At 47.0% G+C, this 13,844-nt stretch overlaps 1 protein-coding gene across 4 annotated transcripts; it reads left to right on the top strand.

The window, feature by feature from the left end:
- Positions 1–1,209: 1,209 nt before the first annotated feature.
- CALML6 (calmodulin like 6) lies at positions 1,210–11,312 on the top strand. 4 transcript variants are annotated; one of them, XM_081955086.1, is made up of 6 exons: positions 1,210–1,325; positions 3,396–3,581; positions 5,677–5,851; positions 6,581–6,725; positions 7,827–7,927; positions 11,080–11,312. In XM_081955086.1, exons 2-6 carry the CDS (start codon positions 3,579–3,581, stop codon positions 11,124–11,126), a joined length of 471 nt encoding a protein of 156 aa, XP_081811212.1. In that variant the 5' UTR covers positions 1,210–1,325; positions 3,396–3,578; the 3' UTR covers positions 11,127–11,312. The 4 variants fall into 4 exon arrangements, with proteins under 4 accessions (XP_081811212.1, XP_081811215.1, XP_081811213.1 ...); XM_081955087.1 differs by lacking the exon at positions 1,210–1,325 and adding an exon at positions 1,367–1,412; XM_081955088.1 differs by lacking the exon at positions 1,210–1,325 and adding an exon at positions 2,105–2,327.
- Positions 11,313–13,844: the final 2,532 nt, after the last annotated feature.

Raw genomic sequence — 13,844 nt, forward strand, 5'->3', positions numbered from 1 at the left:
CTCTCTCTCTCTCTCTCTCTCTCTCTCTCTCTCTCTCTCTCTCTCTCTCTCACACACACACACACACACACACACACACACACACATACACAGAGAGAAGGGGGGACGCGGTGGCTCAGTGGCTAAGACTCTGAGCTTGTTGATCAGGAAATATCGGCAGTTTGAATCCCTAGTGCCACGTAATGGAGTGAGCTCCTGTTATTTGTCCCGGCTTCTGCCAACCTAGTCATTCGAAAGCACATTTAAAAATGCAAGTAGAAAAATAGGAACCACCGTTGGTGGGAAGGGAACAGCGTTCCGTGCGTCTTTGTCATTGAGTCATGCCGGCCACACGACCACGGAGACGTCTTCGGACAGCGCTGGCTCTTCGGCTTTGAAACGGAGATGAGCAGCGCCCCCTAGAGTCGGGAATGACTAGCACACTTGTGCGAGAGGAACCTTTACCTTTACTATATATAAATGGATTTGGTATGGAACTGGCAGCCACCCAGGCCTGCCACACCCCCGAACTGGTTCGCCGATCAGCGCCATTGGCGCCGCCATCTTGTTTTTTAGTTCTGTGCATGCGCATAAATTTTCTATTGAACTGTGCATGTAGCGCCGGCCAGAACCCATGTATGTATGTATGTATGTATGTATGTATGTATGTATGTATGTATGTATGCAGATGTAGATTCCTACCGCTTCGGACCGGTTCAGCCGAACTGGTAGGAGCTTGGCAGCCTGGAATGGCAGCGACCCAGGCCTGCCAAGCCCCCAAACTGGTTCTCCATATATATATATATATTTACAACTAATATGTATTTGTGTTACAACCCCTGGTATGCCCAGGTTCGAATCCCAGTGAGGGTATGGCTAGCTGATGAGAGCTAAATAGCTTGAAATGGATCTATACTAGTCTCCCTTTATTTATTTATCAGCACAAATACAATACAACTAATATATATATATATATATATATATTCATTCCTCTTATAAAACCCAGGTAGCCGAATCATCCTCTGGCCTGCAGATTTCAATGCATAATTTCCTTGCCTAGAATAAGAAGTGTGGGGGGGGAAGGGAAGTTGGCAGTTAGATCAAACCAGGATCCAACAAGGAATTTGGCACCACCAAGTGGCCAAATAGGGAAATGTGGGAACTACATTCCTTACGTTCTCAGGGGCTGTTGGGTGCTCCCTCCCCCCTCCCTCGCTGTTAAGCGAGGCTGCCTGCCTGCCAGGCCTCCTAGCCACCCCAAAATGAGCATCATCGCCAACCAGCTAGAAGAGAAGGGAGACCACGGACGCACGAGAGCTATTTTTAGACCCTGGCAAATCAGATGAGTGCACACGTGTCTCTCCCCCCTCCCCCCCCCGCTTCTGCCAGCCGATGCCATTGGGCTCAGCCCCTCCCTCGGCATTACGGAGGAGGTAGAGTGGCCTAAGGAATGAAAGAGCTGAGGGTGGAAGCGAGGGAGAAGGAAAGGGAGGTGAATGCATTTATCCAACAGCAGGTGGAAGACGGAGCAAGCTGGGAACTACCTGGGCAAGGACGCAACGCCTGGGTTTATATGCACAAACACACCTACACCCACACATATGCAGAGCGGCTAGCATACATGCAGGAGGCCTTCTTCTTCTTCTTCTTCTCTTCCTTCCTCCTCCCTCTTTTATCCTTCTTCTTCCTCCTCCTCCTCCTCCTCCCTCTTTTCCTTTTTCTTCCTTCTTTCCTTCCTTCTTCCTTTCTCCTCCTCTTCTTCATCTTCTTCTTCCCCTCCTCCTCCTCCTCCTTCTCCCTTTTTTTCTTCTTCTCCTCTTCTTCTTCCTCTTCTTCCCCTCCTCCTCCTTCTCCTCCCTCTTTTCTTCCTCCTCCTCCTCCCTCTTTTTGATTTTCTCCTTTCCTTCTTCCTCTTTCTCCTCCTCCTTCTTCTTCCTCCTCTTCCTCCTCCTCCACTTCTCCTCCTCCTCCATAGAGATTTGGGGCTCAATGGCAGTCATAAGTCAAGGACTATCAGCAATTGCCAGCTTCCCCAGGACCTTTGAAAGAAATCAAGCTAATCACACTTCAGATTTCTAATCTGGAAGCCTCTTTAATTGCAGTGAATACACACACACACACACACACACATATACACATACATACATACATACATACATACATACATACATATATTTCCGGGGGTTATTTCATTACTTCCAACCCCTTGGGGGTGATATTCAAAATATACTCGCTCTGAAGAGATGTCCTTATTTGGTGCACGACTGATGGAGTCGGGGGCTCCAGGGACCCTTTTGCCATTTGGCATGGGGTTCTGTAGCTCACCCTTGTTTAAGAGACAAGAACAGGTGGGCAGCTGACGGACAGCCGTCGTATCATTTCATTTTTGTCACTTCGGCCATCAAGGAAATGAGAAGAAGGGAAGGGAGGGAGGGAAGAAAGGAAATGGAAATCAGAAGGTGGAAAGATGGAAGGAAGGAAATGAGAAAGTGGGAAGGGAGGGAGGGAGGAAGAAAGGAAGGGAGGAAATGAAAATGAGAAGAAGGGAAGGGAGGGAGGGAGGGAAGAAAGGAAATGGAAATCAGAAGGTGGAAAGATGGAAGGAAGGAAATAAGAAAGTAGGAAGGGAGGGAGGAAGAAAGGAAGGGAAGGAGGAAATGGAAATGAGAAGAAGGGAAGGGAGGGAGGAGGGAAGAAAGGAAATGGAAATCAGAAGGTGGAAAGATGGAAGGAAGGAAATGAGAAAGTGGGAAGGGTGGGAGGTAATGAGGGAGGAAGAAAGGAAGGGAGGAAATGGAAATGAGAAGAAGTGAAGGAAGGGAGGGAGGAGGGAAGAAAGGAAATGGAAATCAGAAGGTGGAAAGATGGAAGGAAGGAAATGAGAAAGTGGGGAGAGAGAAAATGAGAAGGGAGGGAGGAATAAAGGGAGGGAGGAAATGAAAACAAGAAGAAGGGAAGGGAGGAAGGGAGGGAGGGAAGAAAGGAAATGGAAATCAGAAGATGGAAAGTTGGAAGGAAGGAAATGGAAATGAGAAGAAGGGAGGGAGGAAATGGAAATGAAAAGCTGAGAAGGAAGGGAGGGAGAAAGAAAGGAAAGGATGAAAGGAGAATGAAGGAAAATGAAACGAGGGAGGTAAGAAAGGAAATGGAAGTCAGAAGATAGGAAAGAAAGAAGGAAGGAAGAAGGGAAGGGAGGGAGGGAGGAAATGGAAATGAGAAGGAAGGAAATGGAAATCAGAAGGTAGGAAGGAAAGAAAGAAGGAAGGAAGGAAGGAAGGAATTCTGACAGCTGCCCAGAGAGCTCCAGTTCCCCACCCACCCAAGCAAAGCAAATGTTCCATTTCATTGCAAGACCCTCAACCCTCTTCAAGTCTTAGCAAGGGGCCTTAAGACAAAATTCTTTCCCCCATAAATAGGATCCTGCAGTTTCCATCCCCATAAAAGGCCGCCGATATCCTTCCTCCCTTGGGATTCAAAGCTCCTGCAACTCTCTCCTTCACTGTACAAATGTTTAGCTTCTCCACCACTCCTGCCTGCATGTCCTACCCCATCACCAGTTAGCTGAAGGGCACCATCCTGGGCGGAAAAGACCCAAGAAAATGGTGAGTTTCTAATCAAATATAAATTTAAAAACAAAACAAAACTTATCTCTGGAGAGGAACCTCAGTCCGCCCTGCTTGTATGAGATTTGTAGGTCTTTAGTTTCCTATTTGCTCTGTCTTATTTCTAACCAATTGGCAGATTTTTTTTTTTAAAAAAGAGACTTTACCCCTAACTACGAGATTTTAAAACAGCTGGAAGAGAAACGTCTGCAAAAATATTTCCCTTCATCTAAATGTCTATCCTTGTCTGGACGGCTGAATGGATCTGCTTTTCTGGCTATCTAGAATAGAATAGAATAGAATAGAACAGAATAGAGAAGAATAGAATAGAATAGAAAATAGAATAGAATTGTTGAGAAGAGTAGAATAGAATAGAAAATAGAATAGAATAGAAAATAGAATAGAATAGAAAATAGAATAGAATAGAGAAGAGTAGACTACAATAGAATAGAAAATAGAATAGAATTGAGAAGAATAGAAATAGAAATAAGAATAGAATAGAAAATAAAATAGAATTGAGAAGAATAGAACAGAACTAGAATAGAACTAGAATAGAACTAGAATAGAACTAGAATAGAACTAGAATAGAAATAGAATAGAAATAGAATAGAAATAGAATAGAAATAGAATAGAATAACAGAGTTGGAAGGGACCTTGGAGGTCTTCTAGTCCAACCCCCTGCCTAGGCAGGAAACCCTATACCGTTTCAGACAAATGGATATCCAACATCTTCTTAAAAACTTCCAGTGTTGAAGCATTCACAACTTCTGGAGGCAAGTTGTTCCACTGGTTAATTGTTCTAACTGTCCGGAAATTTCTCCTTAGTTCTTATAAGAGAATCCCAGATAAATTTTATTTTTCCTCTGCAGAAAAAAAAATCCTGATTTCTAAGCATTGCTTCTCTCGAATGAACAGGCTGTACGGTTCTTTGTCTCGTGTGCAAAGTTCCTTCAGTCAAGGGGTCTGAAAACTTGTTCGAGTTGGTTTAACTTTATCAATTTTTTATTATTATTCGAATCCCCAGCGCCGCGTAATGGAGGGAGCTCCCTTGACTTGTCCCAGCTTCTGCCAACCTAGCAGTCCGAAAGCACGCAAAAAATGCAAGTAGAAAAATAGGGACCCCCTTTGGTGGGAAGGGAACAGCGTTCCGTGCGCCTTCGGGAGTTGAGTCATGGCGACCACATGACCACGGAGACGTCTTCGGACAGCTCTGGCTCTTCGGCTTTGAATCGGAGATGAGCACTGCCCCCTAGAGTCAGGAACGACCAGCATGTATGTGCGAGGGGAATCTATACCTTACTAAGTCTGATAGTATAAGTGTGTTCGAGATCCTCTCTGTTAAGTGTTGCCATCTGATGGGACCTTCTTTGTGGCTGCTCTTTTGGAACAGCTTTCCACTGGACATCATATGAAGCGCTATTTTTTTAGCCTTTTGGAAAGCTGTGAAGCCTTGGCTCTTTCTTCTTTAAATCTTCCTTTTTCTCATCTCCAAGTGCCACAACTGGCCACCTAGGAGAAAGAGAAGAAGGCAACCTATAAAAAAAGATGTGGAGACTCTGGAAAGAGTGCAGAGAAGAGCAACCAGGATGATGAGAGGACTGGAGACTAAAACATACGATGAACAGTTGCAGCAACTGGGCATGGTTGGTCTAATGAAGAGAAGGACCAGGGGAGACAGGAGAGCAGGGTTCCAATATTTGAGCAGCTGTCACAGGGAGGAGGGGGCCAAGCTATTTCCCAAAGCAGCCGAAGGCCAGACAAGGAATAATGCATGAAAACTGACCAAGGAGAGATTCAACCTGGAAATAAGGAGAACTTTTCTGACAGTGAGAATGATCAACCGGTGGAACAGAAGTTGCCTTCGGAAGTTGTGGGAGCTTCATCCCTGGAGGCTTTCAAGAAGAGACTGGACTGCCATCGGTCAAAAATGGTGTAGGGTCTACTGCTTGGCCGGGGGGGGGGGAGGAGTTGGACTAGATGACCTCCAAGGTCCCTTCCAACTCTGTCAGTCTGCAATGTAATCTGCCGTTGCGACAAACCCAAAATCAACGCTGTCCTTGTTTAAAGTTCATGCCGGTTTCCTTCCCCTCCACAGGCAGAAATTCTAACGCCGGAGCAGATCACCGAATACAAAGGCATCTTTGAGATGTTTGACGAAGAGGGGAATGGCTTGGTGAAGACGGACGAGTTGGAAAGCCTCATGAGCTTGATTGGCATCAACCCCACCAAGCGAGACCTGGTCAACATGGCCAAGGATGTCGACAAAGACAGTAAGTGGGCTGCCGTCCCAAAGGACTGCCTTGGGTTCTGGAAAAAAAACAATAATTATTGGTGTCCTCCAGAATTTCGTGTCCTTCACAGTTCTCTTGATCCCTGTCTGATAATTTGGCTGTTACATCTTCTTTGCTAGGATTGTTCTGACCGACTCTTCCCTAGAGCACGAAGCAAGCTCTTTGTCCTGGCAAAAAACCCTTTTATTAATTTGTTGTGAATTCTGCTCCTTCATATCCAGCAAAGTCTTTCCAGGGAGGATTTACAGTCACAGACCTTATCTGGCTTGGAAAACTGCCAGGACGATCTCTGCAAAAATCTTGGAGAATGACAAACCAATTAAGCGAACTAATTGCCTCCTGCAAACTCCACTCCCCTTTCGCTCCTCTTTTATTCCCTCTGGGAGGGGCCATTCATTGTCCACTTGTGGCCTCACTCCCAAGTCGACCCCTGTTCTTTAGCTCTTCCCTTCGTCTGGCAAGGATGGATTTTCAGGAGTTCTTCAAATGTTTTAGCCTTCAGTCCCCTAATCCTCTTTGTTGCTCTTCTCCGCACTCTTTCTAGAGTCTCCACGTCTTTTTTTAAATATCACGGTGACGAAAACTGGATGCTGAATTCCAAGTGTGGCCTTACCACAGCATTGTAACGTGGTATTAATACTTCACGTGACCTTGATTCTACCCCTCTGCCTATGCAGAATTGATCTCTGTTGTCTCTTTTTCCTCCAGAAAAAGGCACCTTCAACTGCGACGGGTTTCTGGTGTTGATGGGCATTTACCACGAGAAATCCAAAAATCAGGACGAGGAACTCAGAGCCGCCTTTAAAGTCTTTGACAAAGAACACAAGGGCTACATAGAGTGGGACACCCTGAAGTAAGCAGCCAAAGGCATGAAGTGGAACCTCTGGGTTCAAGACACAGGAAATGTGGTAATCAGAGGTGGTATTCAGAACGGTTCGTACCGGTTTACCCGAACCGGTAGTTGAAATCGCAGGTGCTAAGAGATGGTATTCAGCCGGTTCAGACTGGTTCACTCAAACTGGTAGTGGAAATCGTGGGTGGTAAGAGGTGGGATTCAGCCAGTTCAGACCGGTTCACTTGAACCGGTAGTGGAAATCGCGGGTGCTAAAAGGTAGGATTCAGCCAGTTCAGACTGGTTCACTTGAACTGGTAGTGGAAATCGTGGGTTCCTTAGAGGTCGGATTCAGCCAGTTCAGACCATTTCAGCCGAACCGGTAATGGAAATCATGGGTGCTAAGAGGTGGGATTCAGCCAGTTCAGACTGGTTCACTTGAATCAGTAGTGGAAATTGGGGGTGGTAAGAGATGGTATTCAGCCAGTTCAGACCGGTTCACTCGAACTGGTAGTGGAAATCGTGGATGGTAAGAGGTGGGATTCAGCCAGTTCAGACCGGTTCACTTGAACCGGTAGTGGAAATCGCGGGTGCTAAACGGTGGGATTCAGCCAGTTCAAACTGGTTCACTTGAACTGGCAGTGGAAATCGCATGTGCTAAGAGGTGGTGTTTAGCTGGTTAAGACTGGTTCACTCGAACTGGTAGTGGAAATCGTGGGTTCCTTAGAGGTCGGATTCAGCCGGTTCAGACCATTTCAGCCGAACTGGTAGTGGAAATCGTGGGTGCTAAGAGGTGGGATTAAGCCAGTTCAGACCGGTTCACTCGAATCAGTAGTGGAAATCGGGGGTGGTAAGAGATGGTATTCAGCCGGTTCGTACCGGTTTGCCCGAACCAGTAGTGGAAATTGCAGGTGAGCCTGCCCACACACACTGGCTCTATGCCATCCTATTTAGGCGTATTTTCAAGCCAAAGCGCATGCGCGGAAGGCCAACCGCATGCATGGAAGGGGTGCATGCGTGCGAGCAAAGCAAGCAAGCTCACATTTGTGAACCGATAGGGAAAGTAAGTGAATACCACTCCTGGTGATAATTCAACCCTTCTCATGTTTTCTGCCTTTTTAGATACGTATTGATGAACGCTGGAGAACCGCTGAACGAACACGAAGCTGAACTCATGATGAAGGAAGCCGACAAAGATGGGGACGGGACCATCGACTACGAAGGTATTGGAAGCATAATCCCCGCCTGTCATCCGATGGCGCGAGCCAAAAAGGTTGCCTTGAAGAACGTAGGGTTTAAGAGTCAGCTCTACGTAAATCGAGATAGCGTGGTGATTTTAAATTTATTGAAAGCGAGACTAATTTATTAAAAGCTCCCGGAATGGATCATTAGACAATTCCTGGTTTGCAGGTCGACAGTCTAAAAAATGTCTCGACACGAAAAGAAAAAGGATAGGGTGGGAGGAAAAAGTGCTAATTCTGAACATTGAAAAACTAACAGTCCTGGCAAATAAGAGATGGAGACATATGGATACATGTGTGCGGTTTGCATGGCAATCATATGACAAGACTGTGAGAAATACTGGCAACCTCTCCCATCTCCCAGTTAACAATAGTTTAGAATTAAAAGACCTTACTTCTACACGCTGCCTGTCAGAATATCTTCCTCTGGAAGGATTTAAATGCTGGCTTGTTACACTGCTGAGGAATTGTTAATGCTGCACATCTATCCCTTCGTTTTAAACTTAGTTCCGTCTTCCAGATCCATCTTTGCACCCACCCTGTTTCCCCGAAAATAAGACCTAGCTAGAAAATAAGTTCTAGTATGATTTTCCGGGATGCTCATAATATAAATCCCACACCTCCCAAAATAAGCCCCAGTTAAGACTGTCAGCCAGATGGATGCATTTAATACCGTATTTCCCCCGAAAGTAAGGCCTGACCAGAAAATAAGACCTAATGCGTCTTTTGGAGCAAAAATTAATATAAGACCCAGTCTTATTTTGGGGGAAACACGGTAGCTGGACTGGAAGACTTCACTTTTAAAAATAAGAGTCACAAACAAAACCAAGTTACAGCCTCTGCCTACGTTTGCCATAAACAAGTTGATTGACTGCCTGTTTTTATCTTATATGCAAAGATAAAGACGACCCCCACGAGATGTCTTGGAGGTCAAATCTCAGAATTCTCCCGCAGCCCGGTTAAAAGCTGGGCTGCGGGAGAATAACAAGATGGACTTGGGAAATTATATAGGGAAAAGCATGGAAGCAAACAGGCATGCCATGCCTCCCCTTGTCCACTAGAAGGCGCCACCCGGATAGAAACTGATTCAGCTGCTACAGCAAAATACATTTATTTATTTTGCAAGCCACACATTGATTTGACATTTTCACCGACTCTCTTTAAGTTGACTCTGAGATTTCAAATGGTGTTGGGGATTTTGACTTCTCTGCCGTTTGATTTCACGCTTTTCATTCGGAGATGGTTAACATGGGTGTGGAACATGGGCTGATTTCGCGGGATAAATGACAACACACCCATCTTAAGACCTCCTTGGAAATATCTTCCTAATCTGGCTGGCTGGAGAATTCTGGGAGTGGAAGTCCACCTAGCTTAAAATGACCAAGGTTGGGAAACCCTGGCTTAACTGACCATCCAATCACCATATTGTAACAGATCCTGGCGGTTATCGCAATAGCGATAGCACTTACAACTTATATACCGCTTCACCGTGCTTTACAGCCCTCTCTAAGCGGTTTACAGAGTTAGCGTATTGCCTCCAACAATCTGGCTCCTCATTTTACCCACCTTGGAAGGATGGGAGGCCGAGTCAACCTTGAGCCTGGTGAGATTTGAACTGCTAAATTGCAGGCAGCCGGCAGTCAGCAGAAGTAGCCTGCAGCACTGGAGTCTAACCACTGCGCCACTCTTATATCTATTCTGCCTCTGCAAATATAGGTAGTCCTTGACTTTTAACCAAAAATTAAGCCCAAAATTTCTGTGGTTTAGCAAGACGGTTGTTAAGTGGATTTTGCCCCATTTTATGAACTTTCTGGCCACAGTCATTCAGTGAATCACCGCAGTTGTTTAGCAATGTGGTGGTTAAGTGAACCGAGCTTCCCCACTGACTTTGCTTGTCGGAAGGTCGCAGAAGGGAGATCGCGTAACTCTGGGACTCTGCGACCGTCATAAATATGAATCAGTGGCCAAGCGTCTGAATTTTAATCACGTGAGCTTGGGGAAATGCTGTAATGGTTGTAAGTATATATAAAAAAGTCTTAGGTCATTTTTTTTCAGCGTCGTTGTAACTTTGAACGGTCACTAAATGAACTGTTGTAAGTTGAGGGCTACTGGTACAATCCTACGTCCACCCCATGGAAACAAAGCAGGGTAGCGTAGGCATCTAGGTCACCTTCAGTTCATAACTATTTCCTCCAGGACCAAAGTGGCTGACTTTGTGTCTTCATTTTGCTCAACAGAAGGGCTAGTCCCGGGTGGAAAAATTACTACTAGGTGTAATTTGTGGCATCCTGTACCTGTTGGCCACGGGCCCCTCTAGAAGCCAAATCAGATGAGGAGGAGGTGTGAAATCAGGGTCAGCATCAGGGCAACCTGGGAGCTCTGAGGGGGAAGAGGGAATGGAGCTGGAGAGAGAGAGAGAGAGAGAGAGACAGAGACAGAGGTAGAGCCTGGGTCGTCCGTCGACCCTCAGATGGAGGGTCAACAGCCCCCAGGTCTGGAGGTGGCTGATGAGGAAGAGGAGAAACAGCTGGGTCCAGTGCCTGGTGTGCAGATCCACAGAAAGCAGAGGAGAGGAGAGCAGTAGAAATCTATGGGCCGGTCCTTGGGACGGAAGAGCCACCACTACTAGCGAAGCCTCACCTCAGCTCTGTGGATGCACAGAAGGCAAAGGAGAGGAGAGCAGGGGAAATCTATGGACCGGTCCTTGGAACGGAAGAGCCACCGCTGCTAGCGAAGCCCCACCGTAGCTCTGCGGATGTGCAGAAGGCAGAGGAGAGGAGAACAGTGGAAATCTATGGGCTGGTCCTTGGGATAGAAGAGCCACTGCATGCTTGCGAAGCCCCACTCTAGCTCTCAAAGGCAGGGGGCGGAGGTGAATAGGTGTGGCAGACAACTATTCATCTCCGGCCGGCCAGAGTAGTCAGCCTGAGAGAGAAACTTTTTGCCACAGCTGCCGGCATTCTTAACAAAGGAATATTTTGATTTCTCTTCAGATGGTTTGTCGTGTTTGGGGAACTGGGTCAAAACACATCCCGTCAACATGTTTTGGGGATAGCAAGGAAGGAAGAACACGGGTTTTTTTTAAAAAAGGACATTTCTACCTTCTTGCTCTAGCTTTGTTTTTCCTTTTCCAGAATTCGTGGCCATGATGACGGGAGAATCCTTCAAACTGACTCAATAAGACCTCGGAGAAACTCTTCGGTTCCATCTCTCCTATCTGCCTTCTCTTCCTTTGGCGATGCCAAGGGGGTAAAAGAAGGTGACAGAACCTGGATACCAAACAGCAACACGGAAAGTCACAGCCCTGGTCACAGCAAGAAGTCTTTAAAGTTGTGAGAGGAGGCGTGAAACAAACCTTCCTTTTAGTAGCCACATTTGGACAGAATTAATTACTCGCTTGAGTGCTCTCAATAAAGCCTGTGTCAAATTTAACACACAAAGTTTGTGGGTGGGTGTGTGGGGAATGGGCGACACTTAGTACTTTGTATGCAACCCCCGTGTCAGGTTTCCGAAAGATGCCCTAATTGATTCATGAGCCTCAAGCCAAGTTTCAAAAGAAAGCCAGTCATTTTCCGAAAGATGCTCTAATTGATTCATGAGCCTCAAGCCAAGTTTCAAAAGAAAACCAGTCATTTATTAGGAGCACCATTTCGGCAATACCTCACTGCAGTCAGAACTAAACCTCATTTGAATTATGGCCGAACGTTACCCTTGTTCCTTTCCTCCCCTAAGTCTGTGTCATAAATCACATTCTCCAGCGAAGTGCCCCCCTCAGAAGCCTGCTGTAGTAATCTGAGATCCGACTCTAGCCGAAGGTATGCGTGGAATGCTCTCCCCCCCCTTTTCCTCACCATGGCAACTTTATGAGTTGATACCCTATGTGTTCTTCAAAACTCCCCAGGAGTTGTGCAAATGGAGCATCATGACTTCTGCTAAGCTGTAACCTGGGTTTCTTAAGCCCTAGCCCAGTGGATTGTGTGAAGCTGCCATTCTGGTATTAAACCAGGATGAAGGTTTACCGCCTAGCCACCTCTGCCTTAAATCTATACAGGGAGTCCTCGACTTGCAACAGTTCTCTTAGTGAATGTTCAAAGTTACAACGGCACTGAAAAAAAATGACTGATGATCTCTGGAGGGCCAGAGATAGGGGTTGTTCCTCTATCCTGGTCCTATTAGATCTCTCGGCGGCGTTCGATACCATCGACCATGGTATCCTGTTGCACCGGCTAGAGGGGCTGGGAGTCAGGGGCACCGTTTTACGGTGGTTTGGCTCCTACCTCTCTGACCGGACGCAACGTGTGTTGGCAGGGGAGCAGAGATCGACCCGGAGGCCACTCACATGTGGAGTGCCACAGGGATCGGTGCTCTCGCCTCTCCTGTTCAACACATACATGAAACCGCTGGGCGAGATCATCCGTGGTTTTGGGGTGGGATATCATCTGTATGCTGATGATACTCAGCTATACATTTCCACCCCGAACCACCCCAATGAGGCCGTGGAAATGATGTCCCGGTGTTTGGAGGCCGTACGGGTCTGGATGGATGGCAACCGACTAAAACTCAACCCTTCCAAGACGGAGTGGCTGTGGCTTCCGGCCTCCCGGTTCAACCAGTTGCTTCCATCTCTGGCCATCGGGGGCGTGCAACTGGCCCCCATGGAACAGGTGCGCAATTTGGGCGTCCTCCTAGATGCCCGGCTGTCCATGGATGACCATGTAACAGCCGTGGCAAGGGGGGCGTTCCATCAGGTTCGCCTGATGCGCCAATTGCGCCCCTTATTGGACCGGGATGCCCTACGCACAGTCACCCATGCGCTAGTGACGTCTTGCCTGGACTACTGCAATGCTCTCTACATGGGGCTTCCCTTGAGATGCACTCGGAGACTACAGTTGGTCCAGAACGCGGCCGCGCGGGTGATTATGGGGAGGACTAGATACTCCCCTGTAACACCTCTCCTGCGCGAGCTGCACTGGCTTCCTGTGGTCTACCGAGTGCGTTTCAAGGTTTTGATTATGATCTTTAAAGCGCTTCATGGCACAGGACCTAGTTACATGCAGGATCGCATCCTGCCCCATACATCCCTACGACCAATCCGCTCACAGAGAGGGACTTCTCCGGGTGCTGTCCGCTAAACAGTGTCGGGGGGCGACACCCAGGAGCAGAGCCTTCTCTGTGATGGGCCCAGCCCTGTGGAATGACCTCCCCCGTGATATCAGGATTACTTCCGATCTCCGCTCCTTCCGTGTACAGCTGAAGACCCACCTCTTTCAATTATCTGGCCTGGCTCAACCGTAATTTTTCTTACTCCTCCTGACTGTCCTTTTAAATTTTTTAATTTTAAATTGTGTTTTTACAATTGGGGTATTTTAATGGTGATTTTTAACTGTCTAAATGTGATGTAATTTGTTACCTCCTCCGTGCATGTATGTCTTTGTATATATGTATGTTTATGTGTTTGTACATATGTTTTATGTTTTATATGCTCTATTGTACGCCGCCCCGAGTCCTGTCTGGAAAGGGAGCGGCTAATAAATTCAAATTTATTATTATTATTATTATTACTTGGCATTTTTCACATTTATGACAGTTGCAGCATCGTGTGATCAAATTTCAGACGCTTAACAGCTGGCTCGTATTTACGACGGTCGCAGTGTCCTGGGGTTACGCAATGGTGACAATACAATAGCAGAGTTGGAAGGGTCCTTGGAGGTCTTCTAGTCCAACCCCCTGCCTAGGCAGGAAACCCTATACCCGTGATGGCGAACCTATGGCACGCATGCCACAAGTGGCACGCGGAGCCATTTGTCAGGGCACGCAAGGCGCTGCCCTGTCAGCTGGCCAGCGCGTATGCGCGCGCTGGCCAGCTGAATTCACCTTTTTAAAAGCTATTTTTCGCCCT

Source organism: Natrix helvetica (genome assembly GCF_964273705.1).
Source record: "Natrix helvetica genome assembly, chromosome: 5".
NCBI classification, from domain to species: domain Eukaryota; kingdom Metazoa; phylum Chordata; class Lepidosauria; order Squamata; family Natricidae; genus Natrix; species Natrix helvetica.

What these genes read in the sequence shown, in the direction of transcription:
- CALML6 (XM_081955086.1), top strand. An exon ending in CAAGGATGTCGACAAAGACA is followed by an intron (nt 5,852 to 6,580) that starts GTAAGTGGGCTG and finishes TTTTTCCTCCAG; the next exon opens with AAAAAGGCACCTTCAACTGC. An exon ending in ATAGAGTGGGACACCCTGAA is followed by an intron (nt 6,726 to 7,826) that starts GTAAGCAGCCAA and finishes CTGCCTTTTTAG; the next exon opens with ATACGTATTGATGAACGCTG.